General features: G+C 55.6%; 1 protein-coding gene across 6 annotated transcripts in view; it reads left to right on the top strand.

Annotated features, from left to right (window-relative positions):
* The window catches only part of RFXAP (regulatory factor X associated protein), a 33611-nt gene extending 14813 nt beyond the window's left edge, over positions 1-18798 (top strand). For 4 of the 6 annotated variants that reach the window (XM_078881082.1, XM_078881086.1, XM_078881088.1 and 1 more), the window contains 3 exons: positions 12008-12118; positions 15740-15878; positions 16670-17345. In XM_078881082.1, the coding sequence (XP_078737208.1) occupies positions 12008-12118; positions 15740-15835 (207 nt within the window). In that variant the 3' untranslated portion in view covers positions 15836-15878; positions 16670-17345. Of the gene's footprint in view, positions 1-12007; positions 12119-15739; positions 16431-16669; positions 17346-18041 lie in introns of those variants that run through there. The other 2 variants (XM_078881084.1, XM_078881083.1) reach the window with 2 other exon arrangements.
* Positions 18799-19073: the final 275 nt, after the last annotated feature.

The following is a 19073-nucleotide window of genomic DNA, read 5'->3' as shown; positions in this document are numbered from 1 at the left end:
GATTGTGTGTCTGGGTGCATGGGTGACTGGGTGACTAGGTGATTGTGTGCCTGGGTGCCTGGTTGACTGGGTGACTGGGTGATTGTGTGCCCTGGTGCGTGGGTGACTGGGTGATTGTGTAATTGTGTGTCTGGGTGCCAGGGTGCGTGGGTGACTGGGTGACTGGGTTACTGGGTAATTGTGTGTCTGGGTGCCTGGGTGCGTGGGTGACTGGGTGATTGTGTGTCTGGGTGCGTGGGTGACTGGGTGACTGGGTGATTGTGTGTCTGGGTGCGTGGGTGACTGGGTGACTGGGTGACTGGGTGATTGTGTGTCTGGGTGACTGGGTGACTGGGTAATTGTGTGTCTGGGTGCCTGGGTGACTGGGTGATTGTGTGCGTGGGTGACTGGGTGACTGGGTGATTGTGTGTCTGGGTGCCTGGGTGACTGGGTGATTGTGTGTCTGGGTGCGTGGGTGACTGGGTGACTGGGTGACTGGGTGACTGGGTGATTGTGTGTCTGGGTGCGTGGGTGACTGGGTGACTGGGTGATTGTGTGTCTGGGTGCGTGGGTGACTGGGTGACTGGGTGATTGTGTGTCTGGGTGCGTGGGTGACTGGGTGACTGGGTGATTGTGTGTCTGGGTGCCTGGGTGACTGGGTGACTGGGTGATTGTGTGTCTGGGTGCGTGGGTGACTGGGTGATTGTGTGTCTGGGTGCGTGGGTGACTGGGTGACTGGGTAATTGCGTGTCTGGGTGCGTGGGTGACTGGGTGACTGGGTAATTGTGTGTCTGGGTGCCTGGGTGACTGGGTGACTGGGTGATTGTGTGTCTGGGTGACTGGGTGACTGGGTGACTGGGTGATTGTGTGTCTGGGTGACTGGGTGACTGGCTGACTGGGTGACTGGGTGATTGTGTGTCTGGGTGACTGGGTGCGTGGGTGACTGGGTGACTGGGTGATTGTGTGCCTGGGTGCCTGGGTGACTGGGTGACTGGGTGACTGGGTGATTGTGTGTCTGGGTGCGTGGGTGACTGGGTGACTGGGTGATTGTGTGTCTGGGTGCGTGGGTGACTGGGTGACTGGGTAATTGTGTGTCTGGGTGCGTGGGTGACTGGGTGACTGGGTGATTGTGTGTCTGGGTGCGTGGGTGACTGGGTAATTGTGTGTCTGGGTGCGTGGGTGACTGGGTGACTGGGTAATTGTGTGTCTGGGTGCGTGGGTGACTGGGTGACTGGGTGATTGTGTGTCTGGGTGCGTGGGTGACTGGGTGACTGGGTGATTGTGTGTCTGGGTGACTGGGTGACTGTGTGCCTGGGTGACTGGGTGACTGGGTGATTGTGTGTCTGGGTGCGTGGGTGACTGGGTGATTGTGTGCCTGGGTGACTGGGTGACTGGGTGACTGGGTGATTGTGTGTCTGGGTGCGTGGGTGACTGGGTGATTGTGTGTCTGGGTGCGTGGGTGACTGGGTGATTGTGTGTCTGGGTGCGTGGGTGACTGGGTGACTGGGTAATTGCGTGTCTGGGTGCGTGGGTGACTGGGTGACTGGGTAATTGTGTGTCTGGGTGCCTGGGTGACTGGGTGACTGGGTGATTGTGTGTCTGGGTGACTGGGTGACTGGGTGACTGGGTGATTGTGTGTCTGGGTGACTGGGTGACTGGCTGACTGGGTGACTGGGTGATTGTGTGTCTGGGTGACTGGGTGCGTGGGTGACTGGGTGACTGGGTGATTGTGTGCCTGGGTGCCTGGGTGACTGGGTGACTGGGTGACTGGGTGATTGTGTGTCTGGGTGCGTGGGTGACTGGGTGACTGGGTGATTGTGTGTCTGGGTGCGTGGGTGACTGGGTGACTGGGTAATTGTGTGTCTTGGTGCGTGGGTGACTGGGTGACTGGGTGATTGTGTGTCTGGGTGCGTGGGTGACTGGGTAATTGTGTGTCTGGGTGCGTGGGTGACTGGGTGACTGGGTAATTGTGTGTCTGGGTGCGTGGGTGACTGGGTGACTGGGTGATTGTGTGTCTGGGTGCGTGGGTGACTGGGTGACTGGGTGATTGTGTGTCTGGGTGACTGGGTGACTGGGTGATTGTGTGCCTGGGTGACTGGGTGACTGGGTGACTGGGTGATTGTGTGTCTGGGTGCGTGGGTGACTGGGTGATTGTGTGCCTGGGTGACTGGGTGACTGGGTGATTGTGTGTCTGGGTGCGTGGGTGACTGGGTGACTGGGTAATTGTGTGTCTGGGTTCGTGGGTGACTGGGTGACTGGGTTATTGTGTGTCTGGGTGCGTGGGTGACTGGGTGACTGGGTGATTGTGTGTCTGGGTGCGTGGGTGACTGGGTGACTGGGTGATTGTGTGTCTGGGTGACTGGGTGACTGGGTGATTGTGTGCCTGGGTGACTGGGTGACTGGGTGATTGTGTGTCTGGGTGCATGGGTGACTGGGTGATTGTGTGCCTGGGTGACTGGGTGACTGGGTGATTGTGTGTCTGGGTGCGTGGGTGACTGGGTGACTGGGTAATTGTGTGTCTGGGTGCGTGGGTGACTGGCTGCCTGGGTGACTGGGTGACTGGGTAATTGTGTGTCTGGGTGCGTGGGTGACTGGCTGCCTGGGTGACTGGGTGACTGGGTAATTGTGTGTCTGGGTGCGTGGGTGACTGGGTGACTGGGTGATTGTGTGTCTGGGTGCGTGGGTGACTGGGTGACTGGGTGATTGTGTGCCTGGGTGACTGGGTGACTGGGTGACTGGGTGATTGTGTGTCTGGGTGCGTGGGTGACTTGGTGCGTGGGTGACTGGGTGACTGGGTGATTGTGTGTCTGGGTGCGTGGGTGACTGGGTGACTGGGTGATTGTGTGTCTGGGTGCGTGGGTGACTGAGTGACTGGGTGATTGTGTGTCTGGGTGCGTGGGTGACTGGGTGACTGGGTGATTGTGTGTCTGGGTGCGTGGGTGACTGGGTGACTGGGTAATTGTGTGTCTGGGTGCGTGGGTGACTGGGTGACTAGGTGCGTGGGTGACTGGGTGATTGTGTGTCTGGGTGCGTGGGTGACTGGGTGACTGGGTGATTGTGTGTCTGGGTGCGTGGGTGACTGGGTGACTGGGTGACTGGGTGATTGTGTGTCTGGGTGCGTGGGTGACTGGGTGACTGGGTGATTGTGTGTCTGGGTGCCTGGGTGACTGGGTGACTGGGTGATTGTGTGTCTGGGTGCGTGGGTGACTGGGTGACTGGGTGATTGTGTGTCTGGGTGCGTGGGTGACTGGGTGACTGGGTAATTGCGTGTCTGGGTGCGTGGGTGACTGGGTGACTGGGTAATTGTGTGTCTGGGTGCCTGGGTGACTGGGTGACTGGGTGATTGTGTGTCTGGGTGACTGGGTGACTGGGTGACTGGGTGATTGTGTGTTTGGGTGACTGGGTGACTGGCTGACTGGGTGACTGGGTGATTGTGTGTCTGGGTGACTGGGTGCGTGGGTGACTGGGTGACTGGGTGATTGTGTGCCTGGGTGCCTGGGTGACTGGGTGACTGGGTGATTGTGTGTCTGGGTGCGTGGGTGACTGGGTGACTGGGTGATTGTGTGTCTGGGTGCGTGGGTGACTGGGTGACTGGGTAATTGTGTGTCTGGGTGCGTGGGTGACTGGGTGACTGGGTGATTGTGTGCCTGGGTGACTGGGTGATGGGTGATTGTGTGCCTGGGTGCGTGGGTGACTGGGTGACTGGGTGATTGTGTGTCTGGGTGCGTGGGTGACTGGGTGTCTGGGTGATTGTGTGTCTGGGTGCGTGGGTGACTGGGTGACTGGGTGATTGTGTGTCTGGGTGCGTGGGTGACTGGGTGACTGGGTGACTGGGTGATTGTGTGCCTGGGTGACTGGGTGACTGGGTGACTGGGTGATTGTGTGTCTGGGTGCATGGGTGACTGGGTGACTAGGTGATTGTGTGCCTGGGTGCCTGGGTGACTGGGTGACTGGGTGATTGTGTGCCCTGGTGCGTGGGTGACTGGGTGATTGTGTAATTGTGTGTCTGGGTGCCAGGGTGCGTGGGTGACTGGGTGACTGGGTTACTGGGTAATTGTGTGTCTGGGTGCCTGGGTGCGTGGGTGACTGGGTGACTGGGTGATTGTGTGTCTGGGTGCGTGGGTGACTGGGTGACTGGGTGATTGTGTGTCTGGGTGCGTGGGTGACTGGGTGACTGGGTGACTGGGTGATTGTGTGTCTGGGTGACTGGGTGACTGGGTAATTGTGTGTCTGGGTGCCTGGGTGACTGGGTGATTGTGTGCGTGGGTGACTGGGTGACTGGGTGATTGTGTGTCTGGGTGACTGGGTGATTGTGTGTCTGGGTGCGTGGGTGTCTGGGTGACTGGGTGACTGGGTGCGTGGGTGACTGGGTGATTGTGTGTCTGGGTGCGTGGGTGACTGGGTGACTGGGTGATTGTGTGTCTGGGTGCGTGGGTGACTGGGTGACTGGGTGATTGTGTGTCTGGGTGCGTGGGTGACTGGGTGACTGGGTGATTGTGTGTCTGGGTGCCTGGGTGACTGGGTGACTGGGTGATTGTGTGTCTGGGTGCGTGGGTGACTGGGTGATTGTGTGTCTGGGTGCGTGGGTGACTGGGTGACTGGGTAATTGCGTGTCTGGGTGCGTGGGTGACTGGGTGACTGGGTAATTGTGTGTCTGGGTGCCTGGGTGACTGGGTGACTGGGTGATTGTGTGTCTGGGTGACTGGGTGACTGGGTGACTGGGTGATTGTGTGTCTGTGTGACTGGGTGACTGGCTGACTGGGTGACTGGGTGATTGTGTGTCTGGGTGACTGGGTGCGTGGGTGACTGGGTGACTGGGTGATTGTGTGCCTGGGTGCCTGGGTGACTGGGTGACTGGGTGATTGTGTGTCTGGGTGCGTGGGTGACTGGGTGACTGGGTGATTGTGTGTCTGGGTGCGTGGGTGACTGGGTGACTGGGTAATTGTGTGTCTGGGTGCGTGGGTGACTGGGTGACTGGGTGATTGTGTGTCTGGGTGCGTGGGTGACTGGGTAATTGTGTGTCTGGGTGCGTGGGTGACTGGGTGACTGGGTAATTGTGTGTCTGGGTGCGTGGGTGACTGGGTGACTGGGTGATTGTGTGTCTGGGTGCGTGGGTGACTGGGTGACTGGGTGATTGTGTGTCTGGGTGACTGGGTGACTGGGTGATTGTGTGCCTGGGTGACTGGGTGACTGGGTGACTGGGTGATTGTGTGTCTGGGTGCGTGGGTGACTGGGTGATTGTGTGCCTGGGTGACTGGGTGACTGGGTGACTGGGTGATTGTGTGTCTGGGTGCGTGGGTGACTGGGTGACTGGGTAATTGCGTGTCTGGGTGCGTGGGTGACTGAGTGACTGGGTAATTGTGTGTCTGGGTGCCTGGGTGACTGGGTGACTGGGTGATTGTGTGTCTGGGTGACTGGGTGACTGGGTGATTGTGTGTCTGGGTGACTGGGTGACTGGCTGACTGGGTGACTGGGTGATTGTGTGTCTGGGTGACTGGGTGCGTGGGTGACTGGGTGACTGGGTGATTGTGTGCCTGGGTGCCTGGGTGACTGGGTGACTGGGTGACTGGGTGATTGTGTGTCTGGGTGCGTGGGTGACTGGGTGACTGGGTGATTGTGTGTCTGGGTGCGTGGGTGACTGGGTAATTGTGTGTCTGGGTGCGTGGGTGACTGGGTGACTGGGTAATTGTGTGTCTGGGTGCGTGGGTGACTGGGTGACTGGGTGATTGTGTGTCTGGGTGCGTGGGTGACTGGGTGATTGTGTGTCTGGGTGACTGGGTGACTGGGTGATTGTGTGCCTGGGTGACTGGGTGACTGGGTGACTGGGTGATTGTGTGTCTGGGTGCGTGGGTGACTGGGTGATTGTGTGCCTGGGTGACTGGGTGACTGGGTGACTGGGTGATTGTGTGTCTGGGTGCGTGGGTGACTGGGTGACTGGGTAATTGTGTGTCTGGGTTCGTGGGTGACTGGGTGACTGGGTTATTGTGTGTCTGGGTGCGTGGGTGACTGGGTGACTGGGTGATTGTGTGTCTGGGTGCGTGGGTGACTGGGTGACTGGGTGATTGTGTGTCTGGGTGACTGGGTGACTGGGTGATTGTGTGCCTGGGTGACTGGGTGACTGGGTGATTGTGTGTCTGGGTGCATGGGTGACTGGGTGATTGTGTGCCTGGGTGACTGGGTGACTGGGTGATTGTGTGTCTGGGTGCGTGGGTGACTGGGTGCGTGGGTGACTGGGTGACTGGGTAATTGTGTGTCTGGGTGCGTGGGTGACTGGCTGCCTGGGTGACTGGGTGACTGGGTAATTGTGTGTCTGGGTGCGTGGGTGACTGGCTGCCTGGGTGACTGGGTGACTGGGTAATTGTGTGTCTGGGTGCGTGGGTGACTGGGTGACTGGGTGATTGTGTGTCTGGGTGCGTGGGTGACTGGGTGACTGGGTGATTGGGTGCCTGGGTGACTGGGTGACTGGGTGACTGGGTGATTGTGTGTCTGGGTGCGTGGGTGACTTGGTGCGTGGGTGACTGGGTGACTGGGTGATTGTGTGTCTGGGTGCGTGGGTGACTGGGTGACTGGGTGATTGTGTGTCTGGGTGCGTGGGTGACTGAGTGACTGGGTGATTGTGTGTCTGGGTGCGTGGGTGACTGGGTGACTGGGTGATTGTGTGTCTGGGTGCGTGGGTGACTGGGTGACTGGGTAATTGTGTGTCTGGGTGCGTGGGTGACTGGGTGACTGGGTGATTGTGTGTCTGGGTGCGTGGGTGACTGGGTGACTGGGTAATTGTGTGTCTGGGTGCGTGGGTGACTGGGTGACTGGGTGACTGGGTGATTGTGTGCCTGGATGCCTGGGTGACTGGGTGATTGTGTGCCTGGGTGCGTGGGTGACTGGGTGAGTGGGTGATTGTGTGTCTGGGTGACTGGGTGATTGTGTGACTGGGTGACTGGGTGATTGTGTGTCTGGGTGCGTGGGTGACTGGGTGACTGGGTAATTGTGTGTCTGGGTGCGTGGGTGACTGGGTGACTGGGTGACTGGGTGATTGTGTGCCTGGGTGACTGGGTGATGGGTGATTGTGTGCCTGGGTGCGTGGGTGACTGGGTGACTGGGTGATTGTGTGTCTGGGTGCGTGGGTGACTGGGTGTCTGGGTGATTGTGTGTCTGGGTGCGTGGGTGACTGGGTGACTGGGTGATTGTGTGTCTGGGTGCGTGGGTGACTGGGTGACTGGGTGACTGGGTGACTGGGTGATTGTGTGCCTGGGTGACTGGGTGACTGGGTGATTGTGTGTCTGGGTGCATGGGTGACTGGGTGACTAGGTGATTGTGTGCCTGGGTGCCTGGGTGACTGGGTGACTGGGTGATTGTGTGCCCTGGTGCGTGGGTGACTGGGTGATTGTGTAATTGTGTGTCTGGGTGCCTGGGTGCGTGGGTGACTGGGTGACTGGGTGACTGGGTTACTGGGTAATTGTGTGTCTGGGTGCCTGGGTGCGTGGGTGACTGGGTGACTGGGTGATTGTGTGTCTGGGTGCGTGGGTGACTGGGTGACTGGGTGATTGTGTGTCTGGGTGCGTGGGTGACTGGGTGACTGGGTGACTGGGTGATTGTGTGACTGGGTGACTGGGTAATTGTGTGTCTGGGTGCCTGGGTGACTGGGTGATTGTGTGCGTGGGTGACTGGGTGACTGGGTGATTGTGTGTCTGGGTGCCTGGGTGACTGGGTGATTGTGTGTCTGGGTGCGTGGGTGACTGGGTGACTGGGTGACTGGGTGCGTGGGTGACTGGGTGACTGGGTGATTGTGTGTCTGGGTGCGTGGGTGACTGGGTGACTGGGTGATTGTGTGCCTGGGCGCCTGGGTGACTGGGTGATTGTGTGCCTGGGTGCCTGGGTGACTGGGTGACTGGGTGACTGGGTGATTGTGTGTCTGGGTGCGTGGGTGACTGGGTGACTGGGTGATTGTGTGTCTGGGTGCGTGGGTGACTGGGTGACTGGGTGATTGTGTGTCTGGGTGACTGGGTGACTGGGTAATTGTGTGTCTGGGTGCCTGGGTGACTGGGTGATTGTGTGCGTGGGTGACTGGGTGACTGGGTGATTGTGTGTCTGGGTGCCTGGGTGACTGGGTGATTGTGTGTCTGGGTGCGTGGGTGACTGGGTGACTGGGTGCGTGGGTGACTGGGTGACTGGGTGATTGTGTGTCTGGGTGCGTGGGTGACTGGGTGACTGGGTGATTGTGTGTCTGGGTGCGTGGGTGACTGGGTGACTGGGTGATTGTGTGCCTGGGTGCCTGGGTGACTGGGTGATTGTGTGCCTGGGTGCCTGGGTGACTGGGTGACTGGGTGACTGGGTGATTGTGTGTCTGGGTGCGTGGGTGACTGGGTGACTGGGTAATTGTGTGTCTGGGTGCGTGGGTGACTGGGTGACTGGGTGACTGGGTGATTGTGTGCCTGGGTGACTGGGTGATGGGTGATTGTGTGCCTGGGTGCGTGGGTGACTGGGTGACTGGGTGATTGTGTGTCTGGGTGCGTGGGTGACTGGGTGTCTGGGTGATTGTGTGTCTGGGTGCGTGGGTGACTGGGTGACTGGGTGATTGTGTGTCTGGGTGCGTGGGTGACTGGGTGACTGGGTGACTGGGTGACTGGGTGATTGTGTGCCTGGGTGACTGGGTGACTGGGTGATTGTGTGTCTGGGTGCATGGGTGACTGGGTGACTAGGTGATTGTGTGCCTGGGTGCCTGGGTGACTGGGTGATTGTGTGCCCTGGTGCGTGGGTGACTGGGTGATTGTGTAATTGTGTGTCTGGGTGCCTGGGTGCGTGGGTGACTGGGTGACTGGGTGACTGGGTTACTGGGTAATTGTGTGTCTGGGTGCGTGGGTGACTGGGTGACTGGGTGATTGTGTGTCTGGGTGCGTGGGTGACTGGGTGACTGGGTGATTGTGTGTCTGGGTGCGTGGGTGACTGGGTGACTGGGTGACTGGGTGATTGTGTGTCTGGGTGACTGGGTGACTGGGTAATTGTGTGTCTGGGTGCCTGGGTGACTGGGTGATTGTGTGCGTGGGTGACTGGGTGACTGGGTGATTGTGTGTCTGGGTGCCTGGGTGACTGGGTGATTGTGTGTCTGGGTGCGTGGGTGACTGGGTGACTGGGTGACTGGGTGCGTGGGTGACTGGGTGATTGTGTGTCTGGGTGCGTGGGTGACTGGGTGACTGGGTGATTGTGTGTCTGGGTGCGTGGGTGACTGGGTGACTGGGTGACTGGGTGATTGTGTGTCTGGGTGCCTGGGTGACTGGGTGACTGGGTGATTGTGTGTCTGGGTGCGTGGGTGACTGGGTGACTGGGTGATTGTGTGTCTGGGTGCGTGGGTGACTGGGTGACTGGGTAATTGCGTGTCTGGGTGCGTGGGTGACTGGATGACTGGGTAATTGTGTGTCTGGGTGCCTGGGTGACTGGGTGACTGGGTGATTGTGTGTCTGGGTGACTGGGTGACTGGGTGATTGTGTGTCTGGGTGACTGGGTGACTGGCTGACTGGGTGACTGGGTGATTGTGTGTCTGGGTGACTGGGTGCGTGGGTGACTGGGTGACTGGGTGATTGTGTGCCTGGGTGCCTGGGTGACTGGGTGACTGGGTGACTGGGTGATTGTGTGTCTGGGTGCGTGGGTGACTGGGTGACTGGGTGATTGTGTGTCTGGGTGCGTGGGTGACTGGGTGACTGGGTAATTGTGTGTCTGGGTGACTGGGTGACTGGGTGATTGTGTGTCTGGGTGCGTGGGTGACTGGGTGATTGTGTGTCTGGGTGCGTGGGTGACTGGGTGACTGGGTAATTGTGTGTCTGGGTGCGTGGGTGACTGGGTGACTGGGTAATTGTGTGTCTGGGTGCGTGGGTGACTGGGTGACTGGGTGATTGTGTGTCTGGGTGCGTGGGTGACTGGGTGACTGGGTGATTGTGTGTCTGGGTGACTGGGTGATTGTGTGCCTGGGTGACTGGGTGACTGGGTGACTGGGTGATTGTGTGTCTGGGTGCGTGGGTGACTGGGTGATTGTGTGCCTGGGTGACTGGGTGATTGTGTGTCTGGGTGCGTGGGTGACTGGGTGACTGGGTAATTGTGTGTCTGGGTTCGTGGGTGACTGGGTGACTGGGTGATTGTGTGTCTGGGTGCGTGGGTGACTGGGTGACTGGGTGATTGTGTGTCTGGGTGCGTGGGTGACTGGGTGATTGTGTGTCTGGGTGACTGGGTGACTGGGTGATTGTGTGCCTGGGTGACTGGGTGACTGGGTGATTGTGTGTCTGGGTGCATGGGTGACTGGGTGATTGTGTGCCTGGGTGACTGGGTGACTGGGTGATTGTTTGTCTGGGTGCGTGGGTGACTGGGTGCGTGGGTGACTGGGTGACTGGGTAATTGTGTGTCTGGGTGCGTGGGTGACTGGTTGCCTGGGTGACTGGGTGACTGGGTAATTGTGTGTCTGGGTGCGTGGGTGACTGGCTGCCTGGGTGACTGGGTGACTGGGTAATTGTATGTCTGGGTGCGTGGGTGACTGGGTGACTGGGTGATTGTGTGTCTGGGTGCGTGGGTGACTGGGTGATTGTGTGCCTGGGTGACTGGGTGACTGGGTGACTGGGTGATTGTGTGTCTGGGTGCGTGGGTGACTTGGTGCATGGGTGACTGGGTGATTGTGTGTCTGGGTGCGTGGGTGACTGAGTGACTGGGTGATTGTGTGTCTGGGTGCGTGGGTGACTGGGTGACTGGGTGATTGTGTTTCTGGGTGCGTGGGTGACTGGGTGACTGGGTAATTGTGTGTCTGGGTGCGTGGGTGACTGGGTGACTGGGTGATTGTGTGTCTGGGTGCGTGGGTGACTGAGTGACTGGGTGATTGTGTATCTGGGTGCGTGGGTGACTGGGTGACTGGGTGATTGTGTGTCTGGGTGCGTGGGTGACTGGGTGACTGGGTAATTGTGTGTCTGGGTGCGTGGGTGACTGGGTGACTGGGTGATTGTGTGTCTGGGTGCGTGGGTGACTGGGTGACTGGGTAATTGTGTGTCTGGGTGCGTGGGTGACTGGGTGACTGGGTAATTGTGTGTCTGGGTGCGTGGGTGACTGGGTGACTGGGTGATTGTGTGTCTGGGTGCGTGGGTGACTGGGTGACTGGGTGATTGTGTGTCTGGGTGACTGGGTGACTGGGTGATTGTGTGCCTAGGTGACTGGGTGACTGGGTGATTGTGTGTCTGGGTGCGTGGGTGACTGGGTGCGTGGGTGACTGGGTGACTGGGTAATTGTGTGTTTGGGTGCGTGCGTGACTGGGTGACTGGGTGATTGTGTGTCTGGGTGCGTGGGTGACTGGGTGTGTGGGTGACTGGGTGACTGGGTAATTGTGTGTCTGGGTGCGTGGGTGACTGGCTGCCTGGGTGACTGGGTGACTGGGTAATTGTGTGTCTGGGTGCGTGGGTGACTGGGTGACTGGGTGATTGTGTGCCTGGGTGCGTGGGTTACTGGGTGACTGGGTGACTGGGTGACTGGGTGATTGTGTGTCTGGGTGCGTGGGTGATTGTGTGCCTGGGTGACTGGGTGACTGGGTAATTGTGTGCCTGGGTGACTGGCTGCCTGGATGATTGTGTGCCTGGGTGCCTGGGTGACTGGGTGACTGGGTGATTGGGTGCCTGGGTGACTGGCTGCCTGGATGATTGTGTGCCTGGGTGCCTGGGTGACTGGGTGATTGGGTGCCTGGGTGACTGGCTGCCTGGATGATTGTGTGCCTGGGTGACTGGGTGATTGTGTGCCTGTGTGACTGGCTGCCTGGGTGATTGTGTGACTGGCTGCCTGGGTGATTGTGTGTCTGGGTGACTGGGTGACTGGGTGATTGTGTGCCTGGCTGCCTGGCTGCCTGGGTGATTGTGTGCCTGTGTGACTGGCTGCCTGGGTGATTGTGTGACTGGCTGCCTGGGTGACTGGGTGATTGGGTGACTGGCTGCCTGGGTGATTGTGTGCCTGGGTGACTGGCTGCCTGGATATCTGGGTGACTGAGTGAGGCGTGCGTGGTGTCTGCTGCCAGGACAAGAAGGACCTGGCGACGGCTCAGCAGCGACGGGGCACCCCCATCAAGGAGCCGCCCGTTGGACGCAAGGCGACACTGCTCGAGTGCGTGCTCAACCAGAAACGGCAGGCACGTGACCTGCACGGGACGCTCGTGACACCCAAGCACGCAGGCACACGGTCACCCAGGCAGCCAGTCACCAAGGCACCCAGGCACCCAGACAAACAGATATCCAGGCACCCAGTCACCAAGGCACCCAGGCACACAATCACCCATTCACCCAGGCACCCATGCACCCAGATACACGATTACCCAGTCACCAAGGCACCCAGGCACACAATCACCCAGGCAGCCAGTCACCCACGCACCCAGACACACAATTACCCAGATATCCAGGCAGCCAGTCACCCAGGCACACAATCACCCAGTCACCCGTTCACCCAGGCACGCAGGCACACAATTACCCAGTCACCCAGTCACCCAGTCACCCAGGCACCCAGGCATACAATCACCCAGATATCCAGGCAGCCAGTCACCCAGGCACACAATTACCCAGGCACCCAGATACACAATTACCCAGTCACCCAGTCACCCAAGCACGCAGGCACACGATCACCCAGATACCCAGGCACACAGTTATCCAGTCACCCATTCACCCAGGCATGCAGGCACACGATCACCCAGTCACCCAGGCACCCAGACACACAATCACCCAGATACCCAGGCACACAATTACCCAGTCACCCATTCACCCAGGCATGCAGGCACACGATCACCCAGGCACCCAGACACACAATCACCCAGATACCCAGGCACACAATTACCCAGTCACCCATTCACCCAGGCATGCAGGCACACGATCACCCAGATACCCAGGCACCCAAGCACACAATTACCCAGATATCCAAATTCCCAGGCACCCAGGCACCCAGATACCCAGGCACACAATCACCCAGTCACCAAGGCACCCAGGCACACAATGGCACAAATACCCAGGCACAGAATAACCCAGTCACCCAGTCACCCAGACATCCCATTGAGTAGCGAGTTGCAGTCATCGAGCCTTGCCTATACGACGCTACACGCCACCGTGTTGGCCATGTCACGACTCAACGCTGATCGAATGTGTTGTAGGGCCCCTGGTATAAAAAAAAAACAATTGCAGCACCTGGCTGTGTTTTGCACGTGGTAATCAAACTATGTATTCTGGTCGAGTTTGGTGCCGGGGGGGGTACGAGTAGAAAACCGAAACCTGGGGTGGGGGTGGGTGGTGGTGTCTGCGACCGCCACGCACGCTGCCCCCCCCCCCCACCTCCCGGAACACAGAGACAATTTCAACCGAGAAGATGGATTCTGGCTCAGCAATCATTGCAAGGATTTGATCAACCATTTCGGGTCTTAATTGATTGTGTTCGCGCTTACGGACCGCATTCCATTTTCTTCTCCCCCCACCTCCTCCGTTCCGAACATAGTTGGACTCGTTCATCTGACCAACTGCCAAATCGCTGTCCGTGGTGCTGACCGTTATGACCAACCGCCACTTTTTTAAATCCTTTATATTAAGTTCACTTGCTTGCGCGCTTGCGCGCTTGCGACCGTGCAAATCTTTCGGTCGTTTTTTAACCCACTTCCCGTGATCCAATCGAGCTGACATTTTCCACACAGACTCGTTGTGCGTGACAATTAATGTTGGTGAAAATTTTTTTCGTAAATTTTACACTTGTTAAGACAAAAATATTATATTTAATTACCAATTGCTTAATGGTGCAATGCAATCATCTGACCCATAGGTGGCAGCCATCTTAAGCCAGAGGACGAGAGGACTCTAGCCGCCACGCATATAAAGGATTTATAGTGAAAAACTTTGTTTTTACGGGTTATACTTGTTCAAATTTTCTTTATGTGGATTTCACACATGATGATGATTGCTTGTGTTGCAGTCGAAACGTCGTGAGAATTTTTATTGTTTTATATTTATATTATTTTATTATTTCCCTTCTACGTGACTTTACCAAAAGAACCAAGAAAAATCGAGCTTCCCGGGGTACACGTTGCCCTGCCATGTTCGGACGGGTTTAAGAGCCTGTCAATAAAGCTCGCCATGTCCTGAGCTTAGAAGGTATCATCATCCTGCAAAATGCTGCTGCTACACCACCATAATGTATGTAATCATTTTGGCCCGTACGGTCGTACGTGTTGCAAGTGTGAATCACCTGTTTGGCAGAGGGTCATTTAAGCCTGCCTGAGCTAATGGGAAAAATGCACAGACTGATTCAATGGCCCCCATGTGAATTGCACCCTTTTTTTCTTCGCCCGCGCAAGAGGTTTTTTTCGTTGTGGCCGATGGAAATCAAACGTGCCGGGAATGCATCCGAGACGAAATCAAAGAGGGTGCCGTGGTGGTTAGGAGATGTTAACTACCTCGCCTGGTATGCAGGAGGTCGTGGGTTCGATTCCAACCCTTGACGCCTGCTGTATATTTGGAGTTTGCGTGTCTCTCTCTCTGTCATCATCATCACGGTGGCTAGGAAATGTTAACTACCTCGCCTGGTATGCAGGAGGTCGTGGGTTCGATTCCAACCCTTGACGCCTGCTGTATATTTGGAGTTTGCGTGTCTCTCTCTCTGTCATCATCATCACGGTGGCTAGGAAATGTTAACTACCTCGCCTGGTATGCAGGAGGTCGTGGGTTCGATTCCAACCATTGACACCTGCTGTATATTTGGAGTTTGCGTGTCTCTCTCTCTGTCATCATCATCACGGTGACTAGGAGATGTTGACTACCTCGCCTGGTATGCAGGAGGTCGTGGGTTCGATCCCAACCCTGATGCCTGCTGTATATTTGGAGTTTGTGTGTCTCTCATCATCATCATCACGGTGGCTAGGAAATGTTAACTGCCTTGCCTGGTATGCAGGAGGTCGTGGGTTCGATTCCAACCCTTGACGCCTGCTGTATATTTGGAGTTTGCGTGTCTCCCTCTCATCATCATCGCGGTGTCTAGGAGATGTTAAACTGCCTCGCCTGGTGTGCAAGAGGTCGTGGGTTCGATTCCTACCCTTGACGCCTGCTGTATATTTGGAGTTTGCGTGTCTCTCTCTCTCCCCCGTGGTCGCGTGGATTTTTCTCCGGGTCCTCGGATATTTTTCCCCTACCCATTTAGCAAAATGCATTTTTGAGTATTTGGCGGCTGCTATAAATTTCCACGTGATAAGCCACCTCGTTGAGCTGTCATTTGCGGCCACATCGCTTCTGAAAAATATCTGTACAGCTCAGTGGGACCTTACCTGGTAAAATATCCATCTATATAAAAGGCAAAGTTGCAAATGTGTGTCTGTTCAAAATGTTTAGCGTACTTCCCGACATGCAACAAACTGCAAATTTGCCATGTGGGTACTTTCCAGACTGTACACCATGCAACAATTATTAAAATACAATTTTGTGTTATTTTAGGGGGGGGTGACGTCAAATCTGTCACGTGACCCGCGCATGTGGAAGCGTAACGCATTGTAGTGTAGTGGTTAGCGAAAAACTTTGTTTTTACGGGTTAATTTTTTTTTTATCAAACACCACCGGTGTACCGCCCAATGCGTTCGTTTACCCGCGCCTTGCCTCCCGGCAAGAGCGAGCGGCCTCCTCCGTTCGAGTGTGTCGTTGTCGCGGGGGCGTTCCATTCGAGCCTATTTCGTTGTTCATGTTGTTGTTGTTGTTGTCGTTGTTGTGTCACTTGTGTGCTCCTTGTCTTGTCCCAGGCCCTGCTACGCAGTCCCGCGGTCATGCAGACGTTGCGGGAGCACCAGCAGAAGTGCCTGCAGACCTTCTCCACCGACATGGATCCGCAGCCGTGACTGGACGCTCACCGTTTGCGTCGTTCGCTGGCGGCGGTGGCAGGCACGTACGCATGTTGTACGCGTGTTGTACGCGTGTTGTATGTAGTGGGGAGCGGCAGCGTAGGCGGTTGGCAACCCCGCGCTCCGAGTCCCGCTCACGGCCACCAACGCAGGTGACGATTATCTGAACCGCTCCTGGGGCTCCCCTAGGTCGACTCGGCCTCAGATGAGTACCCGGTGCGGTGTGTAGTAAACGTCGCCACTGGGGAGACAAAGGCGGTCGGGCGCAGTGCTGGCCTCCCACCCCCTCGTGTGCCGTGCCGGCCTTCATAGGTGCTACTCGCTAACAGCATTTGCCCCTACAGTCTGTTAAGGGCAGAGGTCGCAATCGGGTACCCGATACCCGTACCCTACCCGATACCCGGCTACCCATACCCGGCCGGGTACGGGTACCCGTTTGCGACCCTGGTGCGGCCGGGTACGGGTACGGGTAGGCCGTGAGTCACTGGTGAGTCACCGTTTGTCACTCATTTCCCAACGTCTTGTCTCTTCTCACAATTCAAGTTCCTAGAATCAACCCACCCGCGCCTGCAACATGGCTTCATCCCAGAGGTCGCAATCGGGTACTCGTACCCGTACCCTGCCCAATACCCGGCCGGGTACGGGTAGCCGGGTATCGGGTAGGGTATGGGTACGGGTACCCGTTTGCGACCCTGGTGCGGCCGGGTACGGGTAAGGAATCAAAACCCGTTTGCGACCTCTGGTTAAGGGGGGTTTTTGTATGGTATGTATGTTGAACTTCTTGCGCGATTACGTAGCGTTCATTTAATCGGCACCGTTGTTTATTTGAAGACGTCGCCGCTCACCGCAGGGAACCGTAGCGGCACGACCGCCGGCGCTCTGCGATATCCGGCGCCAACACTCTGCCACGCGCCCCTCCCGCACGGCCTTGTGGGAGCCTCGGTACCGGTGAAGTTTCGTTTTCACGACGCGCGTGTGTGTCATCGGAATGGGAAAGAGTCATGCAAAGCCAACCTGGCCCTGTGGGAAGCTCCATTAGAGTGGACATCCAGTGGACATCCGTAAACCACTGGACATCTATAAAGAAAGGCGTCATCTGGTCCAACACCAATGGAGACTAGGCTCTAAGGAAAGCTGTCTCGGGTGTGGACCAATCAACTTCAAGGACAGTGCATATCATTACCATTATCAGAGTTGTTTCTTTTTGTTTGCATTTTGACTACTTGTGTTGCGGTTATTGCAAACATGATGCCTTGTATAAAGGTGTCAGTTTTGTACCAGTTGAAAGGGTAAAAACCTACTACTATATTTTGCCACTGGTAAAGGAGGTGTCTCATAGTGTCAATGTGGAGGTGCTCCGCGCACCTCCAACTAGCACGGTGAGTTGCGTACGGTGCTAAAGAAGTTCAACGCGCACACACACACACACTGTCTTCATCTTCTTGGTTCTTTCGGTAAAGTCACGTAGAAGGGAAATAATAAAATAATAATAAAACATAATAAAATAATTCAGGTGAAGAACAGGTCTGTCTTTCCGACAGACCTGTTCTGCACCTGAGGACGGCTGCTTGCGTTGTGGCCGAAACGTCGTGAGAATTATTTTATTATGTTTTATTTTTATTATTTCCATTCTACGTGACTTTACCGAAAGAAACCAAGAAGAAGGGAGGGGATATTTTAGGGGGAAGTGTTTAACCCTTCACCGTTCCCGAGACGCCCTTTGGTTTGCAGGGTGAGCGATGTCCACCCCCCCCCCCCCCCCCCCCCGTTCACCGCTGAATCTCGGAAACGCGCAAGCGGCTTTTGGCATAGTTTAATTTCGAGAGGCTTCGTAGGAGCGCCGTTGTTTTTAAATCCTTTATATTAAGTTCACTTGCTTGCTTGCGCGCTTACGACCGTGCAAATCTTTCGGTCGTTTTTTAGCCCACTTGCCGTGATCCAATCGAGCTGACAATTTGCACACAGACTCGTTGTGCGTGACAATTTATTTTCGTAAAAAAAAAATTCTAAAATTTTCCACTTTTTAGGAAAAACGTTTTTTCATATTTAATTTAAAATACCAATGTGATAAAAATGAAACTCTTACTCAAGAAAAACTGAAATGAATAATAAAATAAAACCGATGCCACGCACATAAAGGATTTATAGTGAAAAACTTTGTTTTTACGGGTTAATTTCTTAAAGACGTCGTTACTCACCGCAGAGAACTCCGGCGACGCGACCACCGGCGCTGTACCTTGCCGCACGCCCTCCCGCACGCCCTCCCGCACGTCCTCGCGATAAAGCACTTTGTGCGTCATCGGAGTCGGAAGAAAAGCTGGTGACGTACACGCGTGCATCATCGGAATGGTCGAGGGTGAATGGTCTTCTCAGGAGAGAGGCGGGGGGGTTGATGCCCCAGTCTGTCGACCAGACACTCAGAAATGGTGCATCAGTGAGAGTGAACTTCTTTTTAGGTGTATGCCGTACATGTTTTAAGCGGTTGTGAGAGATTGTGCTTTGTCCAGGTTGATTGATCTTCTTGGTTCTTTCGGTAAAGTCACGTAGAAGGGAAGTAATAAAATAATAAAAATAAAACATAATAAAGAACCAAGAAGATGAATCCCTGCAGTCACGAAAGCTTTAAATCGAAATTTAGGTTGATTGATGTAAAAACGAAACAAACATCTTTAGTTGCGTCTCTTCTCTGTGATGTACGCGTTATGGGTTCCTGAATAAAAAAAATTGTGTTGAACGTTTGCGATGTGTTGAAAGTGTAAATTTAATGGCGGTGGCTGGCGTGGCTTAATGTTGGAGTGAGCCACTCAACTAATTCTAGATTTGAAGCTCTCGTGACTGCAAGGATTCATATTCTTAGGTTTTTTCGGTAAAGTCACGTAGGTAAAAAAGCTGTATCTTGATACAGCAATCGTGCTGTGACTGTTCCACCTGAAGACGGAAGCTTGTGTTGCCTCCGAAACGTCGTGATTTTTATTTTATTTTTATTTTACTTTTATTAATTAAAATGTTTTACCTACGTGACTTTACCGAAAAAACCTAAGAATACCACTCAACTAACTTCGTGTCCATACGGTAAAGTCACGTAGGTAAAAAATTTAATAAATTAAAATGAAAACAACTAAATTAAATCCCGACGTTTCGGAGGCAACACAAGCCTCCGTCTTCGGGTGGAACCGCCAACAGCAAAATTACTGTAGTGAAAAAATAGAGCTGTTTAGACTTTACCGAAAAAAAC

Source organism: Lampetra fluviatilis, chromosome 60 (assembly GCF_964198595.1).
Source record: "Lampetra fluviatilis chromosome 60, kcLamFluv1.1, whole genome shotgun sequence".
NCBI lineage: Eukaryota > Metazoa > Chordata > Hyperoartia > Petromyzontiformes > Petromyzontidae > Lampetra > Lampetra fluviatilis.
The sequence above is the reverse complement of the archived record's forward strand: the minus strand, read 5'-3'. Positions and strand labels throughout refer to the sequence as shown.